General features: G+C 37.9%; 1 protein-coding gene across 3 annotated transcripts; it reads right to left on the minus strand.

Moving 5' to 3' along the window:
- On the minus strand, positions 1-26,808 carry TMEM156 (transmembrane protein 156). Of its 3 annotated transcripts, none has more exons than XM_017744558.1 (7): positions 26,671-26,808; positions 22,090-22,371; positions 20,481-20,729; positions 18,302-18,409; positions 15,062-15,169; positions 9,296-9,399; positions 1-1,574 (listed from the first exon to the last, which is right to left on the minus strand). In XM_017744558.1, exons 1-6 carry the CDS (start codon positions 26,768-26,770, stop codon positions 9,299-9,301), a joined length of 948 nt encoding a protein of 315 aa, XP_017600047.1. In that variant the 5' UTR covers positions 26,771-26,808; the 3' UTR covers positions 1-1,574; positions 9,296-9,298. The 3 variants fall into 3 exon arrangements, with proteins under 3 accessions (XP_017600047.1, XP_017600045.1, XP_017600046.1); XM_017744556.1 differs by having other exon boundaries at positions 15,062-15,166; positions 26,671-26,807; XM_017744557.1 differs by lacking the exon at positions 18,302-18,409 and having other exon boundaries at positions 15,062-15,166; positions 26,671-26,807.

Genomic DNA, 26,808 nt, shown 5'->3' on the forward strand with positions numbered 1-26,808 from the left:
AATTCTCAAAGGAAAAGAGGCAGGTTATAGGCAGCAAGAATAATAATAGAATTAAATTGTAGGAGAAAGAAAATTAAGTTGGGGTCACAAGAAGCAGGGCTATTCCTATCAAGATCTCTGGATTACTGAAGGGGAAGTGATAGATAGCTTGAATCACTTGAAGCATTTAAACACTGACCAAAATGGCCTTAGCAACTCTGTAGTGATTTGAGACAAATACATCTCTTCATATGTAAGTTGCTCTCTATAATAAGAAAAAAACACCCAGAAACAAATTGTGAGAGGTTTACTTCATACGCTGTATTAAAAACTCCACTTCTGAAAAGCATTATTACCACAGACAAACAATAAAAAGCCCCCAAATCAAGAAAGCATTTTTCTCTTATTTTTTTTAATAAGATGGTAACAAACAATAGAAACAAATGCTTCAGACTTATCCAACTAATTATAAAAAATTCCATATGCCCTCAAATCATTCAGAAACTAATGTTCACAACTATTCCTATTAAATCTGAACTGCTCGGTGTAGACTGGAAAATGCAATTTCAGAAAGCTTCAGGAGGGGGAAAGGCTGTATAAATGTATTAAAGGAATGGAGGTAATGAAGTATTAACTGGATGCTAAATTGCTGCCTGTCATGTTTGCAATGGGCAGTTTACAACCTGTTCATCCTGATGGATTTAGCACAAGGGAGCCTGAAGTCCTGGCAATTTCTGTGTCTGCCTAGTAGTTGATGGCTGAGCTGTACCTACAAATCATGTGTTAGCACCGAAGGAGTTTGGGACCCTGCTCAGCCCAAACAGCTCCATTGCACTCAGAGGAGCAGTAGTAAATGGAAAGTAAGGAAAAGTTCCAAGAGATAATGAGTCTGAATGCTAATGACCCAAGCTAGTACAAAAGATGGAAATGCAATTTCTCAAAAAGTACAAACCCATTTAATGTCTTAATGAGTTTTTAAAAACCATAATAATGATTTTGCGATTTGAAGCCAAATTAGTATTTTTCCACATTTTTTTCTTTATCCACTAAGATATTGCCCAAATTATGACGGTCTTCCTGGTTTACTGCAGAAACAAACATGCTTGCTGCAGAATTCTTTCCTTCTGTAATACTTTGGCTACCCTTCTCAACGGCCAGAAACTGTATCTTTCAGGTATCTTAGTCATCTAGAGCATTAAGTAGGTTGAAAATTGTGCTCATTTCATGAAAGTAGAGGATAATTCCTGGCTTTGTACAAACTTCTTATCCTATGGAATATATAAAATAAATTTCTGCCCTGATAAAGAAATGTAATTATCACAAGGATTGTCTCACAACCATGTATGAATCCTGAATGAACAGAAAATAGATGTGAAATCTGTACTCGCCTATCGAAGTTGTTTCTACAGCAAAACGTGTTTGTCTATCATTCATATGATGGACAAAATGGAGCTTGTCAACTAAAATGCATAATTGGCATTCCCATGAAAAGATGGATAACATGGCTCCCCTAGCTGGAGATGGGGATGCTTTCTTCTGTGGTGTATGATGTGTCTTCTTTCATCCAGTAATGCTGGTATTTCAAATGGTGATACCTGAAACAAAAGCAAATAGTATCAGAAAAAAAAAAAAAGAGTAGGTTAATTAGGTCTTCCCTAATTTATCTCAAATGTCATAATTTTGACTTTCACAGTAATGAATTCTCCTCTTTATTACTAAAGAAAAAACCATTGTAACTAAAAGGCAGACAAAATAGATGATGCACATGAGATTGGAGCAAAAAGACCTGAGACTGATGCCCGACAGCTGAGTAGCGGCTCAGGTACCTGCCCCGTGAGAGCGTGATACAGGAACTTGAGTGAGGCACACCAGGCCTTTACCACTTCCAGGGAAGGGAGTAATGCAAGGGTGGGCAGAGCCAGAAACATTCACCACATCCACCTGGCTGAAGTGCTCTTCTCTGCCCTACCATGTTTCCCATTCTATACTGCTATACAGCAGGACAAATTTGGAAATAATGTCATAAAAGCAGCTTTTTCCACATTCTCAAGTGAAATGCTTCTCTCTAATCATCAATGACACTTTGGAATTTGGATTGCAGCTCCCAGAGCTCACAGATTCCAGTCAAGCTTACCTTTTTAGGGAACTATACAATGATGAGGGAGGGGAAGAGGAAGGTGGAGTGGAAGTACAGGATTTCTGAACTTCTAACTTGCACACTGAGTGAAAAAGCAAATATAGCTTGTCACCCATTCTGGTAGCTCCCATAGCTGCAGGCCCGATTACAACATCGGTCTACATTTTCTTTTACATGATAGGAACTGGGTTCAGAAGTGTTCCTTGGCTGTGAAATCGTACTGGAGGCAGCAGCTGCTGCTGAAGTGAGCTAGAAAATGGCAAGTGTAGGCAGGATACACTGCATCAAAAATTGATGCCAGCTAATGGAGTGGTGGGTTTAAACAGCCTGCACAGTGCCCCTTTTACAGTCCAGTTCTGCCAGCAAGCAGGAGTGCTTCCCTTGGAAACCCTTCGTGTCTCTTTTGGAGAGAAACACATCCTGGCATGCATTTAGTGCAGAACCCAGTAATTGTGCCAAAGTACCCTGGAATGTGCTCAGCAATCTGATTCTGTGAGCTCTTCTGTGCTGAGAGGAGTTGTCATTCTAATGTACCATTAAGACCAGAATCTCTTATGGAAGCAGAAACAAAGGGAATTACCTTTCATGATAGTTAAAAAATAAATACAAAATAGAGTGCATACAGTTCTGAAAACAATTTCAAGCTGCATGAGGGCATAAATCATAGAATCACAGTCATCAACAGGAATTATGGTATAAAAAATGAAGTCATACAAAACAGCCAACCAGCAAAGCCAGTAGGTCAGTACCAGTAGGAACTTCTCCCTTCAGCAGGTTCACACCAAATTTTATGATAACTTTAACCACAGTACTATCACTTCAGAGCACTGAAATTGTGCTTTTCAGAAAAACTGTCAAAAGGATAGTTGGAAGGATCCAGCAATTTAAAATCACACCTACTGTTCTTCACAAATACCTGCATGAAAACAGCTTAACTGTAATCTTCCTCTCACTCTTGAGCACACTTGTTACATGCCTTTGCTAGCATGTCTTATGAGTTTCACTGTTTTCTCTGCATAATTTCTGTCTTCTGTTGTTTGTGTGGGTGTCTTGCTTGAAGACAGATGAGAGATTCTTTTAAATATGAAAACATTTTTGTAAAGCCACAATCATGTAAGCAAAACAGGCAAAGAATATTTTTAGTTGCACTTTCTGTTTGTGCTACTAAGTTCAGCAATGATGGCATTTAAAGACCTCTTCAGGAAGGCAGCAGGGGCATGAGCCAAAGCCCAGGTAATACCCTAGGTGGGTCTGCACTGAAATTTCCTGGCATTAGACTGGAATATGCACAATCAAATTTCTCATTTCCTAGGGGAGTGTTTCATTAGAAAATGATGATAATCTGAATGTTGTTGGATAAGAGTCAGCCTCTCATACACTTACTTACTGATCTCTTGTGCCACTCTTAGGGTACTCGTAGAGGGTTTCATGCCCACACGTTTCTCAGATTGTAGGGGTGGAAAGCAACCCATCAAATTCTTCTATTTTACAATTTCTTTGACAGAGGTTTTGATCTTTTTAGCCATACTAACCATGTGTTGTCCCTTCCAGTAACCTATCATCTACCTTATGTTCCAGTTTTATAATCCACTTCACCTGAAGATAAGATCATGCCTTAAATTCTATATTCACTGGAGACCAACTTGTCTTGTTTAACTGTACAGCTGCACTGTCACTCAGAAAGAAATACAGAGACGTGAAGCACCTTATGTGTTCACGGATCTCAAAGCTCTTTATAAAGACAGATGGCAAAAGTCAGTGTACTAAAAACCATTGGCAGTTGCTGATGTGGAACTTTTATTAGCTTTTATGCAGCCTTTGACAAGTCTACCAGTTTTATTTTAAAAATTAATGGGATGTAGGATACAAAGATTCTTTTATCTTGTCCTTGTGGCATTGATTGTCAAAGAGATTGATGCAGTAAATAAAATGTTTGAGTAATAGTGACCAGTTTGTGTGAATTTGGTCTAGCATCAGCTCAGAGCATAACACTGGGCACTTTCAAGGAAAAAAACCAAACATCCACAACAGTTGGCTTTAAGACACTTGAGTTTTTCTTCTTTCTTTCCTCATAAAATGGCAGCATTTCATCCAGGAGCTGTCAGGTATCTGTCTCTAATTTCCCCAAACAGAACACTGTTCTGTCCCTAGTCATTCATGAAATCTATTAATGCTGACTTTGATTCAGAGAATACCGTGCTGCTTCCCCTTAAACAGGCAGAGAACAGTGGTACTGCAGGAAAGGGTTCACGAAGGGTTCATGAAGTTTCTCTTCATGCTATAAACACGTGGCTTTTATTCTACCCTAATCACTCTAAGATCGAAGTGCAGCTTTGGTGTTCGAGAGGCCTGCACAGTCAGTCTGCCCAGACTCCACGTGGCCCCACCCGGGCGAAAGACGGTTTGTCACAAGGGCAGGACGCTGAGGGAGAGTCACTCCTTGAGGCAGGTTTCTTTAAGCCTCCAAGGGGAGGTTTAGCCAAAACCTTCCCTATTCAAAAATGATTTCAGAGATAACCATCAACATTCAGAGATAACCATATTTCTGAATGCTCCAGCACCTTTATCTTGCGTATGGGTATGGTGATTTGGCTCTTACTTGCCCAGTTTCATTTCTTACTTCAGCTATTCTTTGCCCCCACTATTCTTTGTTTAGGCAATGGCCATTGAATCAAGCACATTCAGAAGTGTTAATCCTCATGGCATTTTACAGCTGCTGAAAAGAATAGTTTACGCAAGAAGCGTTCTTAAAGTTAAAAGTACCGGTTGATGCAAGCAGAGCTTTGTTAAAAGCACTGCACAATCTCTGTTTTAGCTGAGGACAAACAGTTCTTTCTTACCACACTGCAAATTAGTAAGGAGGTGTCATTAGGAGAGACAGAAAAGTTGTGTCTCCAGAGCCTTATTCTAGCATGCTCTAACCTGAACAGCATTGCCTCTGAATGCAAATATTAGCCCTGAATAAAATGTTCATGTTTCCAATCTAAATAAAATTAGGGTAATTAATGTCACAGCCTTCTGACAGCACTAAGGAAACACATTGACAACTGTCGTATGTTGTCCTGGCTCTGGCCAGGACAGAGTTAATATTTCGCAGCAGCTGTGAGGGGATGAGCCTGGAGCTGTGTAGGTGTGGCTAGCAGATTATTCCGTACCACCTCAAATCATTGTCAGGAGCGGGGATAAGGGACTCATGCTTCCAAGGAGAAGGGTGTTCCTTCCAGTGGGGAAAAGCCAGTTAGTATTGTCCCAGGCTTTCCTTGTAAATTGTTTCCTTGTCTACACCTTTGGTTATTGTTTTCTTATCTCATTGCTGTTTCCACTAAATTGTTTGTATCTCAAACCATGATCTTTGCCTTTGCGCTTCCAATTGGAAGGGAGGGCAGCTAGTTTTAGTGGGTCTACTAAACTGGAAAATACCATTCCTAAACCACAACATATGTAAAGAGACGACTGTCTTAAAACACTTGAGGGACACGGCTCATTCATTTTTTTCCAGGGCAGTTGCTAATATGGTAGTTTAATGAAAAATGGCAGAAACAGAAGATTCTTACCTTTGGTACTCAAGTTGTAGTAGTTACCGTGAAAATACACAGAGACATTAAGTGATCTATGCTGAAGAGAATCACCTTTGGCAAAGGCACAAGTGCAGAAGTTGGTGCATTTCTTATTAGCTGTTAGCTATCAATGTGATAGTGAATAACAATGCAGTTGGGTGCATTTCTGTGTGTGCACACAGATAGATACACCACACAACGGGATCTAAGTATATTGATAAACATGGCAACACATGTATGGTCATACGTTTATCAATATATTTGCATTTTATAATCAACAGTATTGCCTTAAATCAAAGGACTTTAAAAATACATTTATAGAAAGAAATGTCTTTTTCTGACATAAAAAGAAAAACAGCAGAAAAGTGCAATGTGTAATTGATTATTGATATCTCTCTCAATCTACTAGTAGTCTATTTCACTGTTGCAGACTTGAGCAACAAGCACAGAATAGGCAAATAGGTCTCTCCTGACCATTACTGTGGCTAAAAACTGTGTTTTTCAGCCTTTCATCTTTCAATGCGCTGTGTTAAGGGCCACTGCTGAGGCCGTCAGCACCTTCTCCAGCTCATTAGCAATAATGATCGTGATCAGAGTGATCCTCACTTTTACCTTTCCTCCTCCTCTCAACTGCTGTTACACCTACCACAGCTGCTGTGTAGGTAGTCTCCTGACAGAGAAATCAAACACTCTGTGCTGTGGTTAATGATTTCTCTAAGTGCAGCTCCAGCTGGCTGGAGATGAGGACAAGTATAACTCATTTTGCCTGTCTGATTCAGGGCAGGCATTGAGGTAACTCTTACCAAACCAGACAGAAGCCAGGTTTGAGGCAGGGAAGGGCAGCCGTTAACAGCATCCCTAGTGGAGCTCTCTCAGGTTTCTAGCTCTGCCTAGAACCCTTCCTTATCTGAGGCTCTTGTATCAGTGCTCTGAAATTCATGGGCTTCAGGGGAGCAGCTGTCAGTGATACAAAGATGACGGGTTTTGATCAAGAAGCTCCCTGGTACATACTTCTCTTATCCACCCCACCTCCTCCTTCAGAGAAAAACCCACACTTTATCAAGCTGATGTAGTCTAGAACTGTCTTTGGCAATTCTGGGAATTCAATCATTTTGGCATTAGTTCAGCCTCAGTACTCAGCCTTCATATGCAGTACATGTAACACAGCTTCTCCCGGTTGAGAGAAGCCTCACTGAGAATGCTGCTCCCTTTAGCAGCATTCTAGAGACTTCACAAAGACAAACCCAGCATTCATGCAAAAAGCAGATCACAATCTCCTTCCCTAGCCGCAATAACCACAAGTACTCATAGCTAGCAAGCTTTCCTGGAACTGAGCCACCCACAGACACAAGCAGTAACGAGCTGGATCTGACCTTATCAGATGAAGGGAGAAGAAGCGGGGTTTTTGCAGGAAGTGAAGCAAAACTAAAGCAGAAAGTACTTTTTATTATTTTCACAGTGTTTAGCTCTGAGACAGTATTCCTTTAAGAAATGTATTCAAAACATAACATGATGAAAGGCAAGATCTAAATCTAACTTTCTGCCTCTGCAGCCACATCCTTTAGTAATATTTCCACACAATGTCATTTACCATTACAATTTACAGAGTATTCAGTATTATTCCCACGTATCACATCTGGATTTCACCTCACTGCCAGCTGTCCCTCTGACAGGAAGGAAGACTATCTGGAAAAGGAAGCCTGCTTCTGTACAGCACTGAACAAGGCTTTTGGGGTTTCTCAAGATACCTGATCTTTTTCTTTGTCACTCACAGAGAGATTGAGGAAAGGCATTAATTAATCCCAAAATGTCCTGGGTCTTGTATATTATCTCACAGAACAACCAAAAATCTGAAAAGCTGTTCCATCTCTTCTTTCTATCCTTTAGGTCATAACAGTTAAGGTAATAAAAGCAAAAGGTCACTGCAACAGTTACTCCCCACCACTAGCAACACAAAAGTTAAATTTGTATGGGAATGAGCAATGACCTTTTTCCTCTTGCTTCTAAAAGATGACTTTTAGGTCAATGCAACATCCTGGAAGAAGAACAGAATTAACAAAGCATGCTAATGATCAGCCATAGTACTGTGTAAGTGAAGGCACTGAATACAGGAGAGCACCTGCTTAGCAGCACATCCTGTTACAATCTTAGAAATGTCTTATTTTTAACCCAAGAGTAAAAAAACAAATTAAGGTGGGCAGGTACCTGGCAGACATGGATATGGGAAGATAAAGGTTTGCCTGAGAGACAGCTGACAGATATCAGAAAAATAAATGGTGTAGTACTGAAGTGGCTGGGAGGAACCCCTGCAGAAAAGGAAGAAGCTGCCCTAAGGAAGGGCCAGTGGGGCCTGGACAGCACCTGCTCAGTCAGAAACTGAGTCCAAATGGCAAACAGCTGAACTCAGATGATCTAAGAACTGCTCTCAGTTATGTCACAGAGTTCCCAAATCATGTTATCTCTTTGTGTCTCCTGATGTCCTCATTTTAAAATAATAACAACAACTTCTCATCTTTGTAAGTCTTCACAAGGTCTATGGATGACAATCACTTAAATAGGGGTCAGTATTTTTAATAACTATAATATACTATCCTATAACCCAGCTAGTCTCATTCAAACACCAAAAAATTATCTAGCTCAGTTATTAATTTATTGTGGAATTACCTCATCTTCTGTCTGCAAAGCTGTTCAAATTTTTTTCTTTAGCTCTGTTCTCAATGTACAATTTCATCTTCATGGTTCCACATGAAGAACAAAAGTCAAACTGCTCTTCAGTACATCAATTTTTTAACACAATAAAAAGATTGCATGATGTGATATTGAGTTTCCAATAAAACTCCACCCAGTTTAAATAGAAATGTAAAAGAACGATCTCCTTAAGCTTTTAACCTAAAAAATTCACCACACCATAGTACCATACGTGCAAGTAGCCATCGCCTTGTCTACGCACTTGAAATATTAGTCTGTATTACTTGTTCAAGTAGCACCTGTTCTGTTTCTAGACATTACTGGTATTTTCAGGAAGAGATATCACTTACTGCACATTTCTATGCAGATTTGTTTCCTTGCATCTAGACTTCCTGAAACAATTACTGCAGCACAGTGGCTGCAGAAAGTTAGGAGCGGGAGAATAGTTTTAGTTCTGAACAGAAACCAGCTTCTTGTCATTCGTTCTGACTGGTGTAAGTACAAGAGAGCAATCAATTTTTTATCTTGGGGAATTTCATAAGCAAGATATTTATTTCAAAGATGGAATTTTCTTCAGAGATCATTTGCAAATTCCTTTTCTCCTCTGCCCTTGTCAGAAACAAATGTCAGCACAATGCTGAGTCTAGGACACAATATTTTACACCAGAAAAGGTGTCAGAATTTGCACCAAGGTCTGCAGGGACACACAGGGTTTAATAGACGACACATAATATTATAGATTATTTTTGGTAGCAGAAAGAAAATTGATTCTCTTTTTCTGCCACCTAGCTCTCACAAAACACATTATCCAGCTTTTTGTCTCATATACTTGGCTAGAAGAAGCAGTAATTTATTTTGCACAGATATTGCATACTATTAATTCTAAATATATGAGGCAAACCAGAATAATCAGGGTTGTAAGATGTATACTTACCTTCTACAGCTGATCCATGTGACAGTGCTCTTGTTCAGGAATTACGGGCAGTATCTTTGTGGTCTGTGCAGGACGTGGAATCTGTTGGTTACTGGTTTTCACTACTGAAAGTTAAAATAATTTTTATCCATATTGTTAACAGCAAGTATATCTGCAAAGTGTTGAACTTGCATATGCAAGTTTGAAAATAATTGAGACCTATCTAAATACAAAACAGAGACAGACAAACAGATTTTAAGTGGGTTTTCAGTGCCCAGAGATGCAGATACTTGTCAGGAACTCCTGAAAGTACTAACCACGTTTTGTGTTTAACTTCCTCTTAATACCAGTAGGACTACAACATGCTGATTCTAAGTCTACCTGGGAAGCAGCTTGAAGGTAGACCAATAAATTTGTGTGAAATAAATTTGTGAATAAATTGTAGTGGAAATCCAAAAGCATGCAAATTTGAGGTTATGTGAGAGTCTCCCAAAATATACAAACCCCTACTTTTGACCAGTTAAGCAGAAACAACTGAAATTTAGAGTGTGAACTTCCTGACGCATTTTCATGTAAGGGCAGCACAGATTGCCACTCAGGCACACGTGGTATGGCCTCAGCTCACTTGTCACACACACAGGGAGAGCTACTGGGTATCACCCAGCTGTCAACAAAGATGACAGCATACCTCAGAAGCAGAAAGGGGTGAGGTGATGTCTTTAGCACACAGATCCTGATACAGTATCTCAGTGGGATACAGATAAGGAAATGCAGAGATAGCATTGTCAGGCAAACACATGCAGAGTTGTTTATCCAATGCATTTTTCAAAGAACTACTGTAGAACAGAAATAATATTTTAACTCCTGTCCCTGACTATCCATTACTTCTGTAAACCTACACATGGGTTTCTACTGAGCTGACAACAAGAGGAGAAATTGTGCCACTTATTAACTATGTGCATTCTCCACTGACTACATCACTTGGGCTTCTTTCATTACAAATGCAAGTAAAAAGTAGAGTTTGCATCTTGGCAGCTGAAAAGCAAAGTCTTATTTTTACTGGGGTAGTTTTAAAAAAATAACAATGGATCTTGTTTCATCCTCAGGATGAACCTGGAGAGAAAGGGAATATATGCTGATATACCCTTCAGTGCCTCTGTGTAACAGTGTTCTGTAGGCATGCAAACTGAGCAGAGAAAAAGTCCTTTGTGCATCAGTGCTCTATGGAAAGCATACAGGGGCTATAAAAAGCTCCCTAAAGTTAGCTGCATCCTATAGATTTTATCCTCCTTTTTATCTGAAAAAAAAATTTTAAGCCCCAAAGTGGTAATACGACATCACAATTTTCTTGGAAGTGTTGCATTTCAGAAACATTTAAGTCTGTGTTAAATATTGAATACTATGAGAAGCTTTGCTTTTCCCAGCATTATTCATGAAAGTCACAGAGGCAAAGATAACTATTCAGCTATGTCAGGAACTGAGAGGGACCAGAATCAAACAGGTGATGTTTCAGTTGGCCAAGATTAAACAAATTTCTCTTTTCTTGGCTTTGCTGTTGTAGAAGGTGTGTCTTGTCTGTTCTCTTTGCTAAAAAGAAAATGTATTACGGAATACAAGGAGGAGTGAGTCTGAACTCGCTGGGATGCCAGCCCTGACACTAGTGAGCCAGCATTTGCTTCTATTTCCAACATGTCAACAAACCTGAAGGAACACATCAGAGAGATAGCAGAATTTCCCCTATTTCCATTCTTGTTGGAAAGGATCTATTATTTTAATAGGATAGCACAGAAAACAATACAGGAATTCAAATGAGAGGAAATTTGTCTTGTTATTTCTTCTGTGCAAATTACAGCTGTCAAGCCCACTCATATCAAATGCTATGAATGTCACAAACCCTAAACAGTCCAGGAAACAACTGCAGGCCAGGAAGCCTGAGGTTTTACTCTCTGAATCCTGGTTGTCACTATGACCCTGCAATGTTCTTCTTTCAGGATGAGTTATAGAATTAACATCCATCAGAATTAACTTTGCGTTACTGTGAGCAAGACAAGTGAGTCCAGGAATCTTGGATTTGTATCCTAAAATGTCATGAACTAAACTTTGACTCCATGAGCCAATAGAGTATCACTGAAAATGAGTATACTGCTTGAGCAATGTAGATCAAGGTGATGCCTTAGGTTTTAACTTTTATATTTTTCAAATTCTGTACTGCTTGGTGTGTGACTCTGAAGTTTCTTGTAGCCTGTTAATTTCTGCTCTCTCATGCTAGGCAGACATAACAAAGCCTCTCCACCCCTGCTTTCCAAGGACACCAAGACTGTCCAAGGCCAAAAGTATAAACCAAAGAGCTGCTGGGGGGGGGGGGGGCAAGCTGAGGGGAAAACTGAAGATTTAATTGGAGAATTAACCCTGCTATGCAAATGAACCAAACCTGTAAAAGGGTGAAGAACTCGTGACCTGGGGTTCATCTTGGGGTCCATCTTAAGAATAGCTTCAGGCTCCCCAGGGAGTACCTTAGAAGGCCTTTCAAATAAACACCTACTTTTATTCCCTGACTCCTGTCTAGTCTCTGTTTCTAGGAGGCCTCTTAAGGCATCAAAGGCATTATGCTTGAACTAAGGCTGCCCACACAGACTGTAGAGTAATAACATGATGATTTTAACAATATGATTCCCTGTCTGCATAGTCCAGTTCTAGCACAGGAATGAGGGCATGCCTTTTTTTCCAACACATCTTAGGCCACTTTCAAAACAGAATAAAAATAAACAAGGAATGTCATTCTTACTCTATAAATTCCCATTTAGACTTTCTTTTCCTAGTGATAGGATTCTAGTAATATAAATTCCCACTTAAGTATAACCCATCTAACTATATTAATGAATCTTCCAGACCTTACTAGGCAGATTCAGCTTAGGTGTTAAATGTCCTGATTTATGCAATCTGATTCCTCTACAACTTCTTCTTGCTTTTTCTTTTTTTTTTTTTTTTATAATGTAGCATACAGTTCACACACACTGGCCTGCTCCCAACAAGTAATTTTGTGCCATGTCCCCAGGCTTATCTTTTTTTAGGATGCAGCTATGTGAGAATAACTACACTTAGTCGGTTACTAGTAATGGAAGAGTTACCAAAGTGGTTTAAGGAAAATGGGCTAAGGAAGAGGGTAAGTATAACCTTCTTCCTTTTATCTACATCTGAGACTGCTTTAAGCAGTAAGCTGCAAATGACAGTTCGGCAGTTTCTATCTGAATTCTTTTAAAACTCTGTGGGGAATACATTCCAGGCTTTCTAATTGCCATTATTAATTTATTAAGCTGTTCTAAAGCCTCTTCAATTTAAGAAAGCTCTTCAAAGAAATTCTTGCAATAAAATTCTCTTAAGTGGGAATCCACTAAGATTCTCTGTAGTAAACGCAGAGCAAGGAAGTGACTTCAATGGGTTATTTTCTATGCGTTACCATCAAGTTCTATTTGATGAAAATGCTCTGTATCTGGAAATACCGATCAGCCACTTAAAGAATACTTACTTCTTGCACCAAAAAAAAAGTACCCTCTCTTTTTTTCCTTGTCTTGTGGATGCATTTAAGGGCAACTCTTTGTTGTCAGTTCATACAATTCAAGGGACTATTATACATAAATACAATGGCAGGACCAGCTCCAAAGTCTAGAAAATGTGCTTTGTACAACCCACAGTCTAGTGCATTCTTTTTCGGGCTCACAATGTTTAGTTAACATTTATGACCAGAATGCTATAAAGCTCCCCTCTCCTCACTATATGTGCTTAATCCTTTGCAGTACTGTGAATTTGAAAGATCATAAATTTATTCCTTCCCTAGAGAACATGCTATACATTTTCCCCCTTTTCCTCTGGTCACTGGACTTAATGACAGTGATTCATGGATATAAAGCCACTAACAGTTTTACAAAACTAACATTCATGCTGTAAATTACCTTTTTGTAGCACCACAGTAACATTAAGCCAGTAATTTACTGAGCTTCCTAAGAATTCACTCCCATTCTCAAAGTATAGGCTTCCCTCTTTTTCTTCCCTTATAATTTCTTAACTTCAAATAACCTTTTAGTAGCGCCTATACATCTTTTCATCTATATGATATACTGTCATATTCTCTCAAGTACTCATTACTGTGTTTCCAGGGTGATTGTATTGTCTTCAGTGGATCTCAATGGTTGCAAAGATTGCAAGCTATGCTCTAATTACAGTGAAAATATTGTCAAGGGCTGTCAACAAAGTCATCTGTAGCTATTTATAATCCATTATCATGGTAGCAAATCCTAAGCTTAGCAACTGTGGAAAGAATAAACTCTTCATATGGATTTGACTCCACTTTAAATTATATTGGTATAAACTGTGAAATTGATTGGATTGACTGAAATTACAGTGTGTGAAACCAAAGAATTTTATATAAACAAACCCCATTATAGCAGTTCATGCAACTAAGCATCTTTCTGGATTACATGGATCAATTGTCGTGGGAGGCACTTAGAAGTGAGAATGACAGACCAGTAAGGGATTCCTATTCTCTTCAGTAAAACCTAGTAAAACTAGATTTGAATTTCCATAAGATTCCATCATCAAAAATGCCTGGGATACACATTAAAAATGCCATTGTGAACATGTGATAAAACAGGTACGATATTAGTAAAGCTATGCAAGACAAGAGATGTCAGAAAAGTAATTCCTTTCCTGCAGAATGAAAATAACGAGCTCACAAATATATCTCAGAGGTAGCCAGTGCTTTAAGAGCAAGGAGCTAAATTGTACTCATAGGAGAGTTCAGACAGACAAGGAGCTATTCACTCTTTTCTAGGTAAAATTGAAATGCCATGAAATACTGAGTTGTAGACATAAATTATTGAGTCTCCTCTTACTCCCAAAGAGCTAACAAGACAAAAGGAAAAGTACTTAAGCCTAATTAAATTTAAAACCATTTTTTTCATTTGCTGGTTTTGTATTTTTCTTGTTTTGAAGGGAGGTTAGTTTGCCATCCGGAGCTATTATTCTGTATGTTCACATTAATCTTTTTAAAGGTATAGCTCCCTTCACAAAACCAGAATCCATGAAATTTATTAAAGCATTTCACTCTTTAAGCAATATCAGTAACACTCACAGCTACAGCTGGTAATTGCCCCTCAGACAGAGAGTTGTTGCCAAATCCAATTTTCTAGAATCCAAACTTTGAGTTGAGCCATACCATTTAATTTTTCTGTGCTAAACATACTACACTCTCAGAAGACCACAATTTTTTACCTATCTGAAACTCAAAAATTGCATGTTGTGGGAATTTCACCCTAGAAAAAGGCTATGAAATGCCAGCAAAACCATTTATGGAGTCCTGCTACAGGACTCATTCCTATTCATTCCATGCTTTGGTAGGAAATTTTATCAAGAGTCACAAACACATAGAGCATATATACATGTGTGTACATCTCTGTATACTTTTCATACACACACAAAGCACTCAGCTGCCAAACCTCAAAACTGGCACACAACATGACCAAAAATTTAAAAATTCTGTCATTAACGCAATACACTGGGAAGACTGGCAGAAGAAATCCCACATGGTATATGTAAATCTTCTTATAGTTCTGTTGTCAGAATTATATCTTTATAATAAAAAAGTGTTTCCTTAATATAAGCCAGATAAAATTTGTGGTAGCTTTGAAACAAACCTGAAGCATCTCTTGATAAGAGAGTCTTAAAATGTCTTTCTTGACCTCTACACATCTCAAGATTTATTAAAATTTATTTTACTTTTATATTACTTACCAGGAAAATGATGAATTTTAGTAGCAGATACAGTTCTTCTTGCATGTCTAGAACCCTTTCTTCTTAGGATAGTAGAAACTGCTGTTGCTACTCTGTGTTTATTATCTGCTTTAAACAAAAGGTGTTAGCATCAGCCCTGATTAGAAGGAAAGCTTGTTATTATTAACACCTGTTCAACACCTTGGAAAGTGTTAAAAAAATCAGGAAGGTGTTGGAATAAGGTGATGAGGAAAACCAAGGGCCAGATAATTTGTATTTTCCTGAATGGAATTTTCTAGACAATCCATTCAGGTTTATCCCTTTCAAATTATTCCTTGCCTTTATCTGGTACTGTGTACCTTGAACAAATTTTGGAAGGATATCAAAAAAAGTACATGTTTCAGTACAGGTTTGGACTCACACTGCTGACAGTGTAGTATCAAGGATGGAGTGTACTGGCATCCTAGGAAGCTGACAGATTCCTTGCTAGTGTGGGGTGTTCATCTTGGAAAGCACAGCCTGAGAGCAAGCTCCACACCACTGACAAAAGATAGAGCTGGATAGGGCACCTCTGGCTGTTCCTCAGCACCCAGTTCATAAACTCTCAGTCTTTCCATCCTTCTGCGGCTCTCTAAATACTGTGCTCTCAGTGGGTTTATTGCAGACGGTTGTGCAGCTGTTATGGTTAGCCCTGTTCAGCTGTGACTGCAGTCCAGGGCTCAGCCAGCTTCTGGTGACAGGCTCACTCCAGCTCTCTGTAACAGAATTCATTTTTATCTTTTTCCTTTGACAACACTAAGAAATTCATTCAGTTAAAATTATTTAGGTCATGATTTTTTTCACAAATAGCCAGTGGAGATCTAAAATGCTGAAGCCCCAAGTGTACACTGTAACAGTTAATGTCAATGGAAGTTCTGGAAGTGTTTGTGAGACAAGATTGGAAGGGAAAAGGCAAAACAATTAATTTCTAGTTTAGGGCCTTTGCAATGGATCGACTGTAACCTCCACCAAGTTTATTTGGATATTTTATTTTAGGCACTCATGAAAATAGCTTAATGAGTTGGAGAGTCTCAGAGTCTACCTGGCAGAATATCTTGCAAGGTCTCAAGAGGAAATTAATAATTCCACATTTCTTGACAGCTTTCAGTGGTGCTCAGAAATTAAGAGAAAAACTACTAATTGAATTATGGCTGGAAAAATTCATAACAGCTGTTTTAGGAACATAGTAATGTTCTGCTCTCTTCTCTGATCACCACTGAAAAAAATGAGTGCATAGACTTGCAATGAAAGGTGGCATCTTAATATATACATACAAACCTTAAATTTTCTTTTTTATGTGCTTGCCTTTTTATGAATAACATAATGATGTTGGTTATGATGTTATATATTATAAATTTAACTCATAAACCCACTTTTCCTCAATTAACAGAAAATGTATCCTCAAAGCAAATAAGTAATTAGAAGCCTCAAAAGGGCATCTTTTCCTCCCTGCTTGTGTTCACGATGATTCTGAAAAACCTGAATTTAATAAAAAAGTGACGTTTAAGAATAAAAGTAGTAAATCATTAATCCTCACTAATTACAGTTCTGCTTTAAAAATAGGATGCTATGACAAAGCATAGAAAATCAGAGACATGACATTTATAAGTAGTTTTCAAATTACAAATAAAAGTCCTTTAGATTAGAGCACTTAATAGCCCACTTATAAGTTCTAATTTACACTTTGTGGGGTTTTTATATGCATAAAGTAGGTCTCAGAATTTGGTTCTAGCAATAAGCAAAATATCATGTATTTTAAGCAAGATTATCTGGCAAGCAGTTTCTTTCTTTGGGGCGGAGGGGTACAAACTTGACATCTCAAGCAACTATTTTGCTTATTCTTTAAAAATATAGGCATAACGTATTTACATTATGCAAAAAATCACAGGAACATTTTGGGTATGGGTACTCTTCTTCCTTCTGTTCAGTTATGATTAAAGCTAGACTCCAATTGCTCTTTCATTACAAAACTGCCTGTGCATACAGCAAGGATGATCAGGGGAATGGATTTGGCTTACCATTCATTCTATAACCCCTGTGCCCAGGGTCTCCTTTCACCACCTCTGACCTACAGTGGGAATGGACACCTGCCTGGGAATAGCAAGTAAGTGCTGGCTGTCTGGAGGCGTTCTGCCCTCTCAGGGCTGACACACGCAGAAGGTCTCTGGAATCTGCTGTGAAAAGCACCTAAGAGCTATTCCCTCAGGTAACAGCTTGAGTAATACTCTTTTTCACAGTGATGAAAGGGAGTGTGCTCCCAGTACCACCTGCCTCTGACTGGGGAAGAGAAACAAGGACCAGCAGCTGACAAGCGGTCAATCTTCTGCGCTGTTTTTGTGCAGAAGACTTTACCTTGATTGCTCAAAGGTCTCAAGCTCAGGGTACTCCTACAATTTTGTTCTTGTTTTGTTCATTGTATATTGCTAGAAAAAATACTGTAAAACTGATTTCAGCCTGTATCCCAAGAGAATTGCATAGGAAGAGTCTGCCTTGGCTGAAGGAATATTGTAGAAACAATTGTTTCAGTCTGGGAACTAATGGCAAGGTCTCTCATAGCAAATTTCTAATCACTTGGAATAGTCAATAGTGATGGTTCAGAAATCACAGCAATGTTTTCTTTGCTGAAATAATAGCAAAGCGATGAAATGTTATCTGAGCTTAATTCAGCTCTGGGCTTACGAAGGCACACCTTGGTTGCCCTGCATGGGATTACACCACCAATTAATTTGAATAGCCAGTTTTTAGGACAGACAGATGAGCGTATATCTCCTCATATCTATCCTGTAATTTTTCGTGACTGTCACCTAAATAAAGCATCTTAAGGGAGGAAAGGGTATTTCAATTCACTTATACTGGTCATTGGCATTTCTGCTTAAAACCTTCCACAAAGTTTAACAGTAGTTGTTTCATCTACTGAAATCAGTGTGAAACCAGAAGTTCATATCACTGAGCCACCAAGCATCTGTCAAAAAATCCGCATTTAATTTGCCATCAACAAGCTTGGATTTGCATCCACAATTTTTGCATCCACCAAAGAGGTGAGAGGTGATACTATCAATCATCTGAGTACTTCAGTCAGTCTCTAAGAAGCTTTTACCATTTGACAATCAAAATATCAATGTCTGAGCTACAGTAATAATCAACACTTTTGTTATTATAAATTAATATATTTTTACTTGCATAGAAATTTAAATCAATGCAGATGAACATTTCGTTACTTACAGTTTTGTTTACTTTCTTGAACTATTTTGTAGATGACAATTGAAATAGTAAATACAAAAACTACTGAAATCATAGTGAGCCAAATGATCTTCGTCGTACACATTGGATCTGTCCATAAAATGTACAAGAGAGAAAATTAAGCAGCAAATCACTGGCAGAGAAAAGCAGAACATTCCATCTCGGTAGCTTTTTGGATTATACCTATCCCCACAGATAAAAACAAAACAAAACAAAACAAAACAACAAGAAAAAAGAGATTTTGCCTTTTTCTTTCAGCCTTCTCTCTTTTTTGATATTAGGTTTCCTGTCTAGAATTTAGCTTAATTTTCACCTGTATGTATCTCCCCACAGCTGAAATAGATACAGGTGACTAAATGAATGAAAACTTTTCAACTCAGCCAGTGAAAATGCTTCAAAGATCAACATTTATATTTCAGGTAGAACAAGGGTAATACATGTGCCCTCTGTCTGGATAGAGCATGGAAGGAATTGGTCCATGGTCCAACATTGGCCTGTACTGGCATTCTTAACCTCTTGGTTCATCTCCATATATGAGAGAAGGCAAGATTCTACATATAGAAATTTTCTTATAAAAAAGTGAGGAAATGCCCCCAACAGGAGCCCTCTGGGGAATTCCTTTAATGAAAGTTGCCTTGAGGGAGAATCAGATGGGACTGGATGCAGGAGGTAAGCTACTCTTTCAGACAGCAGCTGCTGCAGAAATGCACCCATATTCCACAGGGAATTAGTTCAGTAACTAGTACAAGTCAGGACTATATATGACAAAGAAAGGATGAGGAGAACTTTCCTCTCTGGTTGTTTGAATGGCCTTTCAAACTTCTTTGGCAGCTGCATGTTAATGCACACTTCAGCACTGTCAAATAACTGTTTTTAAAAACAGCTATATTACTATGACTCATAAAAATCCAAATTACAGACTGTAGCCAAACCACTGTTTCCCTTTCCTTGACTTAGAACAGTATAATTAAACCTACTCTGACTTCCCTTGTATCTTCTCCATCGAGAACTCATGAGGCAAATGCCAACAACCCCATGGCTCTTCGCTCCTAATTTAGAACTAAAAATATCTTTTATACAGTAATCTAGGCTCCTTTTAAACAGAGCACTCTGCCCCATCTTGTAGCAGCTTGTAATGACTTGAGTATCAGCCCTGAGCACCTCTTCAGCTTTGTTTTGAAGTAAAGAGAAAAAAAAGGCATGTTGTTGATTTTTGTTGCAAATATGAGGTAACTACTACCCAGGTAAATCAGTATTAGCAAAGCGTGGTTAGCACCTAGTATTGACACAAGTTAGCAGGGTAAGGTACAAATTATGCTCCTCTCATGGCTAGACACACTTACTTAAAAAAAAAAAAAGAAAGAAAACAAAGCAAAAAAACCCAAACAATCCTAAGCTGCCCTTTCTTCTCTAGGATTTTCCCTGGACTTGTTTAACATAGATTAAACCAACTCTAAAAAACCTTTTTTTTTTCCAGCAAAGGTACAGCATAAAATGCATGTGCTGTGCAAAACCAAATGAATGTAATAATTCAGCAATTTCCAAATGACAAGTGTTGCATATAGACAGAATGGAAGCCCTGACCATGGTCAGGCAATCAGACAAAACCTCCTGCAGCGCAAAGAGAAATACAAAAAGCTGACCTTTGTCCTCTGGGAAAACTAAGCTTAGTTCAGTGGAAGATTTAGCTTTTAAGCATACCATAGTAAGGCTATATAGTAGGATATTGCAGTACAACATTAAGAATGGTCAAACCTATCTCCTGGTTCTTCTACCACTGCAGTTAACAGGCATTTTAAAATTTACCTCCAAGACAACAGGGTTATTCCATTATTGGAAAAGGAAAATTATATTTCCAGGTTTTGTCACATGCAATTTGTGAGTCTGTTGCTGCTAAGCAAAAAACAGTGTACAGATATTTCCTTTGCTGTATTTCTTCTAGGGGGGGAAAAAAAAACCCCACAGCTAAATATGCTTTAAATCAGTATAAAAATCATCAGTTTTCTACTAAAGATTGTTTTTTACTAAGGGATTTTCAAAATTGTATTATCTTCTTGTGAAATATTTAAATATTTTCAGATGGTTGCTGAAAGCAGAGAACTGCCTACTGGAGATTTTTTGCAAGATTTGATTTCCATTCTGACTCAGCTTTGTAACTTACATTCCATATAAGACTTCAGTTGCAGTGAAATATTCATACAGTCATTTTGGTCTTCCATCATTGCCACTAGACAAGAATGATTTAGCTGTTCTTCGGCTGAATTTCCTCCTCCAACTATGGAATTGTTGATGTGGATTTCCATCAGGTAGTTAGTATTATGCTCCACTTCTTTCTTGGAAACCGTAGTGAAATTAAAATATTTATAAAAATAAGTAACATCTTCTGTTTTCACTTCAAGTGAGCCTTTTGCTTTTGGAAATAAAAATTAAAACAAAACTGTTATACAAGTGGTAGACCAAGAGACAACTCTCAAAGAGAACTGTGAGTTCTCCGTCTCATTTGCAAAAACATGCAGGTTTCTACATCACTGACTATGAAAAAAGATGGATAAATGTATACTGTGTAAAGTTATTTTGAACAGATCCGAAGAACATTGATGATCTGTACAAGATACATTTTCCCCTGCAAATTATAGCCCCTTTTTGCTTTACTATCACTTTGTTGTTGTTGTTTTTGTTGTGAGTTGTCAAAGGCAACAGGCAAAAATTAGGCTATGAAAAAAGATAGAACCCAAGTAAAAGCCATATGATGACAGAGATTTGAAGTGTCACATCGTCTATCTGCTATCAGTTGCAGGAGGTCCTTGCTTCACTTCAAACCACACGAGCTGTGAGATTCGTGCTATGTTTACAAAAAGCAGGTGAGACATTGTCAAAAGTGTTAGAGTTGTACAGGCATAACTGAGATTAGAGGTTGTCCACATATAACTTTTTATTTTTCATACTTGTTAAGACAGCTATTTTGTAACAAGAAAAATACACAGATGGAAAATAACTGAATTTCTTATATTCAGGACTTGGCCTATTGCCCCTGTTGCTGACAATGTTAGAAAGAGGTATCTTCTTCCTCAAAGATTTCCAGATATTTGCAAGTGTATATGGCACAGAAGAGATGTGCTGCTACTGCTCTGAAAAGATGCGGGTGTTGCTACCTCTGCTCTGTATTGCTGTGCCATTCCTTAGTCAGTGCTGCCTTCTATAAAACATGTAAGGCCATTTCTGGTACTACACAGTTGTGGATCATGTAGACTACAAACACAAAAATGGTTATTTCTTACATAGTTGCCATTGGAATAGTTACCTACCAGATTAGTTCTTCAGATACTTGCTCACAACCTACCTCCATAATACCAGTAATCTACATGTAGAGTTCCAAAATGACATTTAAAAGCAAATTAGTTCTCCAGATACTTGCTCACAACTTATCTCCGTAATACCAGTAATCTACATGTAGAGTTCCAAAATGACATTTAAAAGCAAATTCAGCTTGAAAAACTGTCAGAAAGTACAACTCCTTAGAAATAAATTAAGTACTTTAGAAAGTACTTGCTACTGACGTGTTTCACTGACAGCCAGGAATGAATGCCACTGAGAATCTGGCACAAAAATCTGTATTTTCTAGCCATTCAAAGAAAAGCTATTGTTCACAGACTTGCAAAGACCATAAAGAACCAGGAGCACACAATTTTTTTAAAATACCAAATAAAAAACGTGTCTTTTATTTTGTAATTAGCTGCTTCAAAATTAAGTACTTGTCTTATCCTACTTACTTTTTTTGGCTATTGACCCTGATCCTTGATGATCAATGTTCACATCCCTCTTGGATTCACACTCTGTCTGTTTAGGATGGGACTGTTGTTCCCTCCAGGATGACTGACAAATATATGGAATATTTTGGAAATTGGAATTATTTACAATGACCTTCAGCAAAATAGTCTGGTTTTCTCTTCTTTGTTGCACTGATCTTTTGTAAGAATTGTTAAAAGTACAAAGTGGAAATGTGGTGTTATTGGACGAACAGGTATCCATGCACAACATAATTACACTGTTAACTGTAAAAGAAAGAGTACTGTATTAGCCAGATAGTCATGGACAAGTATGTGCATAGAAGCATTATGTAGTGGATATCCCAACCATCTTACGATGAAATGCACTTTTTTTTTCTTGAGGGTTATGACAGGATGTTGAATGCATTCTATGTAAGAGAAAGCAGTCTAGATGCTGGATTTTATTTGCTGAATTATATTAAAACTCTTGTAATAGTAACTGGAATTTGTGATGGTATCTAGTCACACTCCTGTTTCAAAGCTGCTCCAGTTTGACCAAAGAAGAGAAAGCACATTTGTACTTCTTCAAAAGAAGAGAGAGCATGTTTAGAGAGGGAACTTAGCCCTGGAACTGTGCAGTTGCAACACTCCAGTGCAATTATGTTGTAAAGTAGCTATAACCAAAATGAAAGCTTTCTTTCTAAATTACATTGAAACCACAGAGTGAAAATACACAGAAATGCTGCTGAATCCTCCAGCCACACCCCTCACATTCTCTTATATTCAGTCAACAAACATGGATTTTAATTATGACCATTGGGTTTGATATTCATAGCCAAACTTCAGTATCAAAGTACTGTAGCTAGAGTACATGAACGCAGTTCTGGAGAGCAGCAAAAACCACATAGTTATAAATGAGTGTGATTCTGTCTTCCACACTACAGTAGGGCTTTATCATGCAAATTTTCACTTGTGTTAACTTTGAACTACTTTTTCAGCATAAAAAAAAGAATAAAAAATATGTGTGACCCCAACATTAAATATGTATTTACGAATAACCACTTCCCAGAGTTGATGCAGCACTAACCTGTGTGTTGTGGCTGTGTTTCCAATTCTAGTAGTACCCTTGCATCTCTATAAAGGGAAAATTTTGTATCTAACTCCCATTATGAGCAACTGGAGCAATGTGTTCATAAATCCTTACGTATAGAGAGCAAAATACAGCCTTTAGTTGCTCTGGTGCTCAGCTGCCATCTGACCACTTCAACAGACCACCTGTGCTCACAGAGCAGCAGGCTGACCTCAGAAACAGTTCAGTCAGGGATTCCTGACAGGATACAGAAATAAAATCCAAACTCCAGTGCCAAAGTCAGTTATCTTCCCTTTACTAACACTACATCAGAGAGTCATAAACTCCTTAAAAAACATAATAAATTGAAATGTAAAACACACAGGTAAGAAAAAGTTCATTTTGATACAAAAAGAAAAAATATCAGACAAAATTTAGGCCTTGATGTTTCCCTGAGTCAAGAAAAAGTATTTTCCTCAAAATGCTTACAATCTGGCCCACACAGCAGGTCATGGAGCAGGCTTCTGAGGTCAAATTCTTCCACCTGAAAGAGGCACTTGTCTGTGGAGATGAGCCAGGAGCAAAAATTGGATGCTTACTCTGCTCTCATGGCAAGCCAGGGCATCTGGGCAACCAGTCTAAAACCAATGCTGCAGCTTTCAAGAGCAACTAATCATAATTCCCTAACATATCCTTTTCACCAAGGAATCTGTACGTGGACTTGGGCATCCAATGACTGGACTGTGACAGCCATCTATGTTCAGCACTGTGAAGTCCATTCTGAACTTCACAAATGTCTGAACAGCTCCAGAGCTGTCTGTGAGCCATGTTGTAGGTGCGTAAAAGGCATGTTATCTGAGTGAAAAAGGTGTGAATGTTGTCGAGGTAGGGGGGGTTCTTACCATCCTCTTGGAAGATCTCTACTGAGAAAGCAAATCAAATTACAATCTAGCATAAACAAGATCTTTCTTTTTTTCCACGTCACAGGACTGTGGCCTTTCTAAGGAGGAATATAGATTGTTGAACACTCGAAGAAGGGCTGCAACAACACTACACTTTCCCAGTGGATTGCATGGTAGACAGAGAGCCATGCCATACCCATAAGAGGCTTGCTCCTTACTTCAGGACTGGGAAGCACCCTTCCAAATGTAAACATCACTCTAGAAATGTGGAAAGGTTTTTGTGAAATCTGAACACAGGCAGCCTGAATAGTAAAGAGGATTCTGAGATGAAACTGTGCAAAGTAACCCTAGGAAACTTTTATATTTAAAGACCTGCAACCACATGCTTAATGTTAACAAGTTCTGTGATTATTAAATTCTTCTATTAAACCTCTATTTACAGGGTGGTTTTTCCATATAAAATCCAAATCCATTAAAATGAAATTATTCACAGGGAAGATCAAATTTTGTAAAAAACTTGCTTCCCACTAAGAAAATCACAAATATTTCACTTTGCATGGGCTTGACTCTTCTGGATTTGATCTGCGGTATTCTGTTTTGAATCAGAGCAGCAGTGTATACAGTTGCAGTTTTTATCCTTTGGAAGCTGTAGTCGCCACATAATATTATAGAGATACAAGACTGATAGTACAAGTTGGGGAATACACAAGTGATAGATTAAAGGAGATACACTCCATCAAGTAGCAGGACCCAAGGGATAGGACTGGGATTGAAAGCATCAGACTCCAAAAGGACAACCTCCTACTCTAAATCAGTGTAATTTAAAGGTTCAATGACTCGTAACCGAACAAGTGGGTTGCTTTACAAATATAAAGGAAACCTTTCACTTCTGGTAATGCTGAACTGTATTCTTTTGAAAAAAATTTTAAAGGCTAGTTTTTTGCAAATTGATTTCCCCCTAAATTTCTGTTTAATGAGAAATTTCCATTTTTATTCCCTCTCCAGAATGAAAGTAAATGCTGGAATTTCCCCTGGGATAAGACATCCAGGAATTAGGAGCTTTCTGCCATTCATTTAGGAACTGCTCACAGGGGAAGAGCCAGTGATTATATTTCACATCTCAAAGATTTCCAACAACTCTGTCTGCTGAAGCCTCATACTGTAACCAGTGATTTGAAACATCTACAAAAAATTCTGTACATTTTAGGTTTGTCACAAAATCTGAAATAAAACCAGTTTTCAACAGAAGGTTTTTGATGAACCAGAGACCCAAAATCCTGAGAGATTTTGAATAAATTGTTCAACATATTTGCTTTCTAATGTAATTCAGACATCATTACACAGACTGTTACATAGTCATTTAGTTTCTAAAACATCCAAAATGCATCAATAATTCTAATTTTCCAAATATAAATCTGTGCTGCTCCAACTATAATTCTATTCTGCTCATATACTTCACAATCTTATTTTAGACATGCTGCGATTAAGACAGAATTGCAGTGATCACACTATTGCAGCCTAAAGCATGGCAAATAAGAGCAATCTAGAAAAATTATAATGGAAGAATGTAATTATTCTTTGATGTTTGACACTAAGGTTAATGTTTTCTTCTGGTAATAGTCATGTAATTGTTTATTTGCATAATCTGTGCTACAAATACTTTGTTTACTTCTTCATGGAGGTAAAACATTAATTATTCCAACATCTTAAACTGAATTATCAATGTTATGATATTCAAAACTTATGACAGCTTACCAAGTTTGTTCATTTATAAACTATAAAAATCTCTACATTATGTTCTAATTACTGATATGTCCATTCTTTATGGTTAATAAAAAAAATGTATAAGTAACCCAAACCAGATCTTTTGATACTAAATTTTTTCAGAAAATTATGTGCTTCATAAAGAAATTCTGTTATGATGCCTAAGAATATACTCTTTGTCAAAGGGACGGTTTTTATTATAATATTTATCTATTCAAAAGCTTTCTTAGGAATGGATGTGACGAAACTATTTTAAAATTAATTTACTCATGGCCTTTTAAAAAAGCACTGAATGAATAACTTGCACACATACATACTTTGCATTTATCCTAAATCCAGTTTCAGCCCTTAGGATTACAAAGAAGTATTTGGTATTTATGCTACAAGATTTTCTTTACTCAGTTACATCTGTTCCGCTCCACTTTTCATCAGGTTACCACTGCACATCTCTTTCACAGACAGCATCTCATCACCAAATAGTGTTTTACAACATTTAAGTAAAGAAACTTCTAAAAAGTTATTTTTGAAGACATGAGCACCTGCTATAAAAGAACATAAGCACTTTAACTACTTTCTTCATGATGAAGGCAGTAAAAATACAGTTGCATGGAAATAGTTACCAAATATTTTGCAGTGTACGTAAATGAATGAAAAACTGCTTTCAGATTACCACATATAATTAACTCTGTTGGTTAAAAATCTAGCAAAAAGAGTCTATATCCTTTGCAAAGTCCAAATGAGTGCAGCATCCTAACCACTGCTTTTAGGAAAGCACTGGTTGCCAGTGCCAACTTTTCAATTGCAGACTCCAGAATGAATAAAAAGTTATTTTAAAAGCTGATCACTCACCTTCATGGATTTTGAAAAATTCAGGCAAACACAAAATAAACACGGTAATTATTCCTAGTGCTAATCTGAAGACTATTGGTTTTCTCAAAAGCAAGCACATGTCACTGAAGCACTTCCACCTAGCATAGTGGTGGTGAC

This window comes from Corvus brachyrhynchos, unplaced genomic scaffold (genome assembly GCF_000691975.1).
Source record: "Corvus brachyrhynchos isolate BGI_N302 unplaced genomic scaffold, ASM69197v1 scaffold17, whole genome shotgun sequence".
Taxonomy (NCBI): Eukaryota; Metazoa; Chordata; class Aves; order Passeriformes; family Corvidae; genus Corvus; species Corvus brachyrhynchos.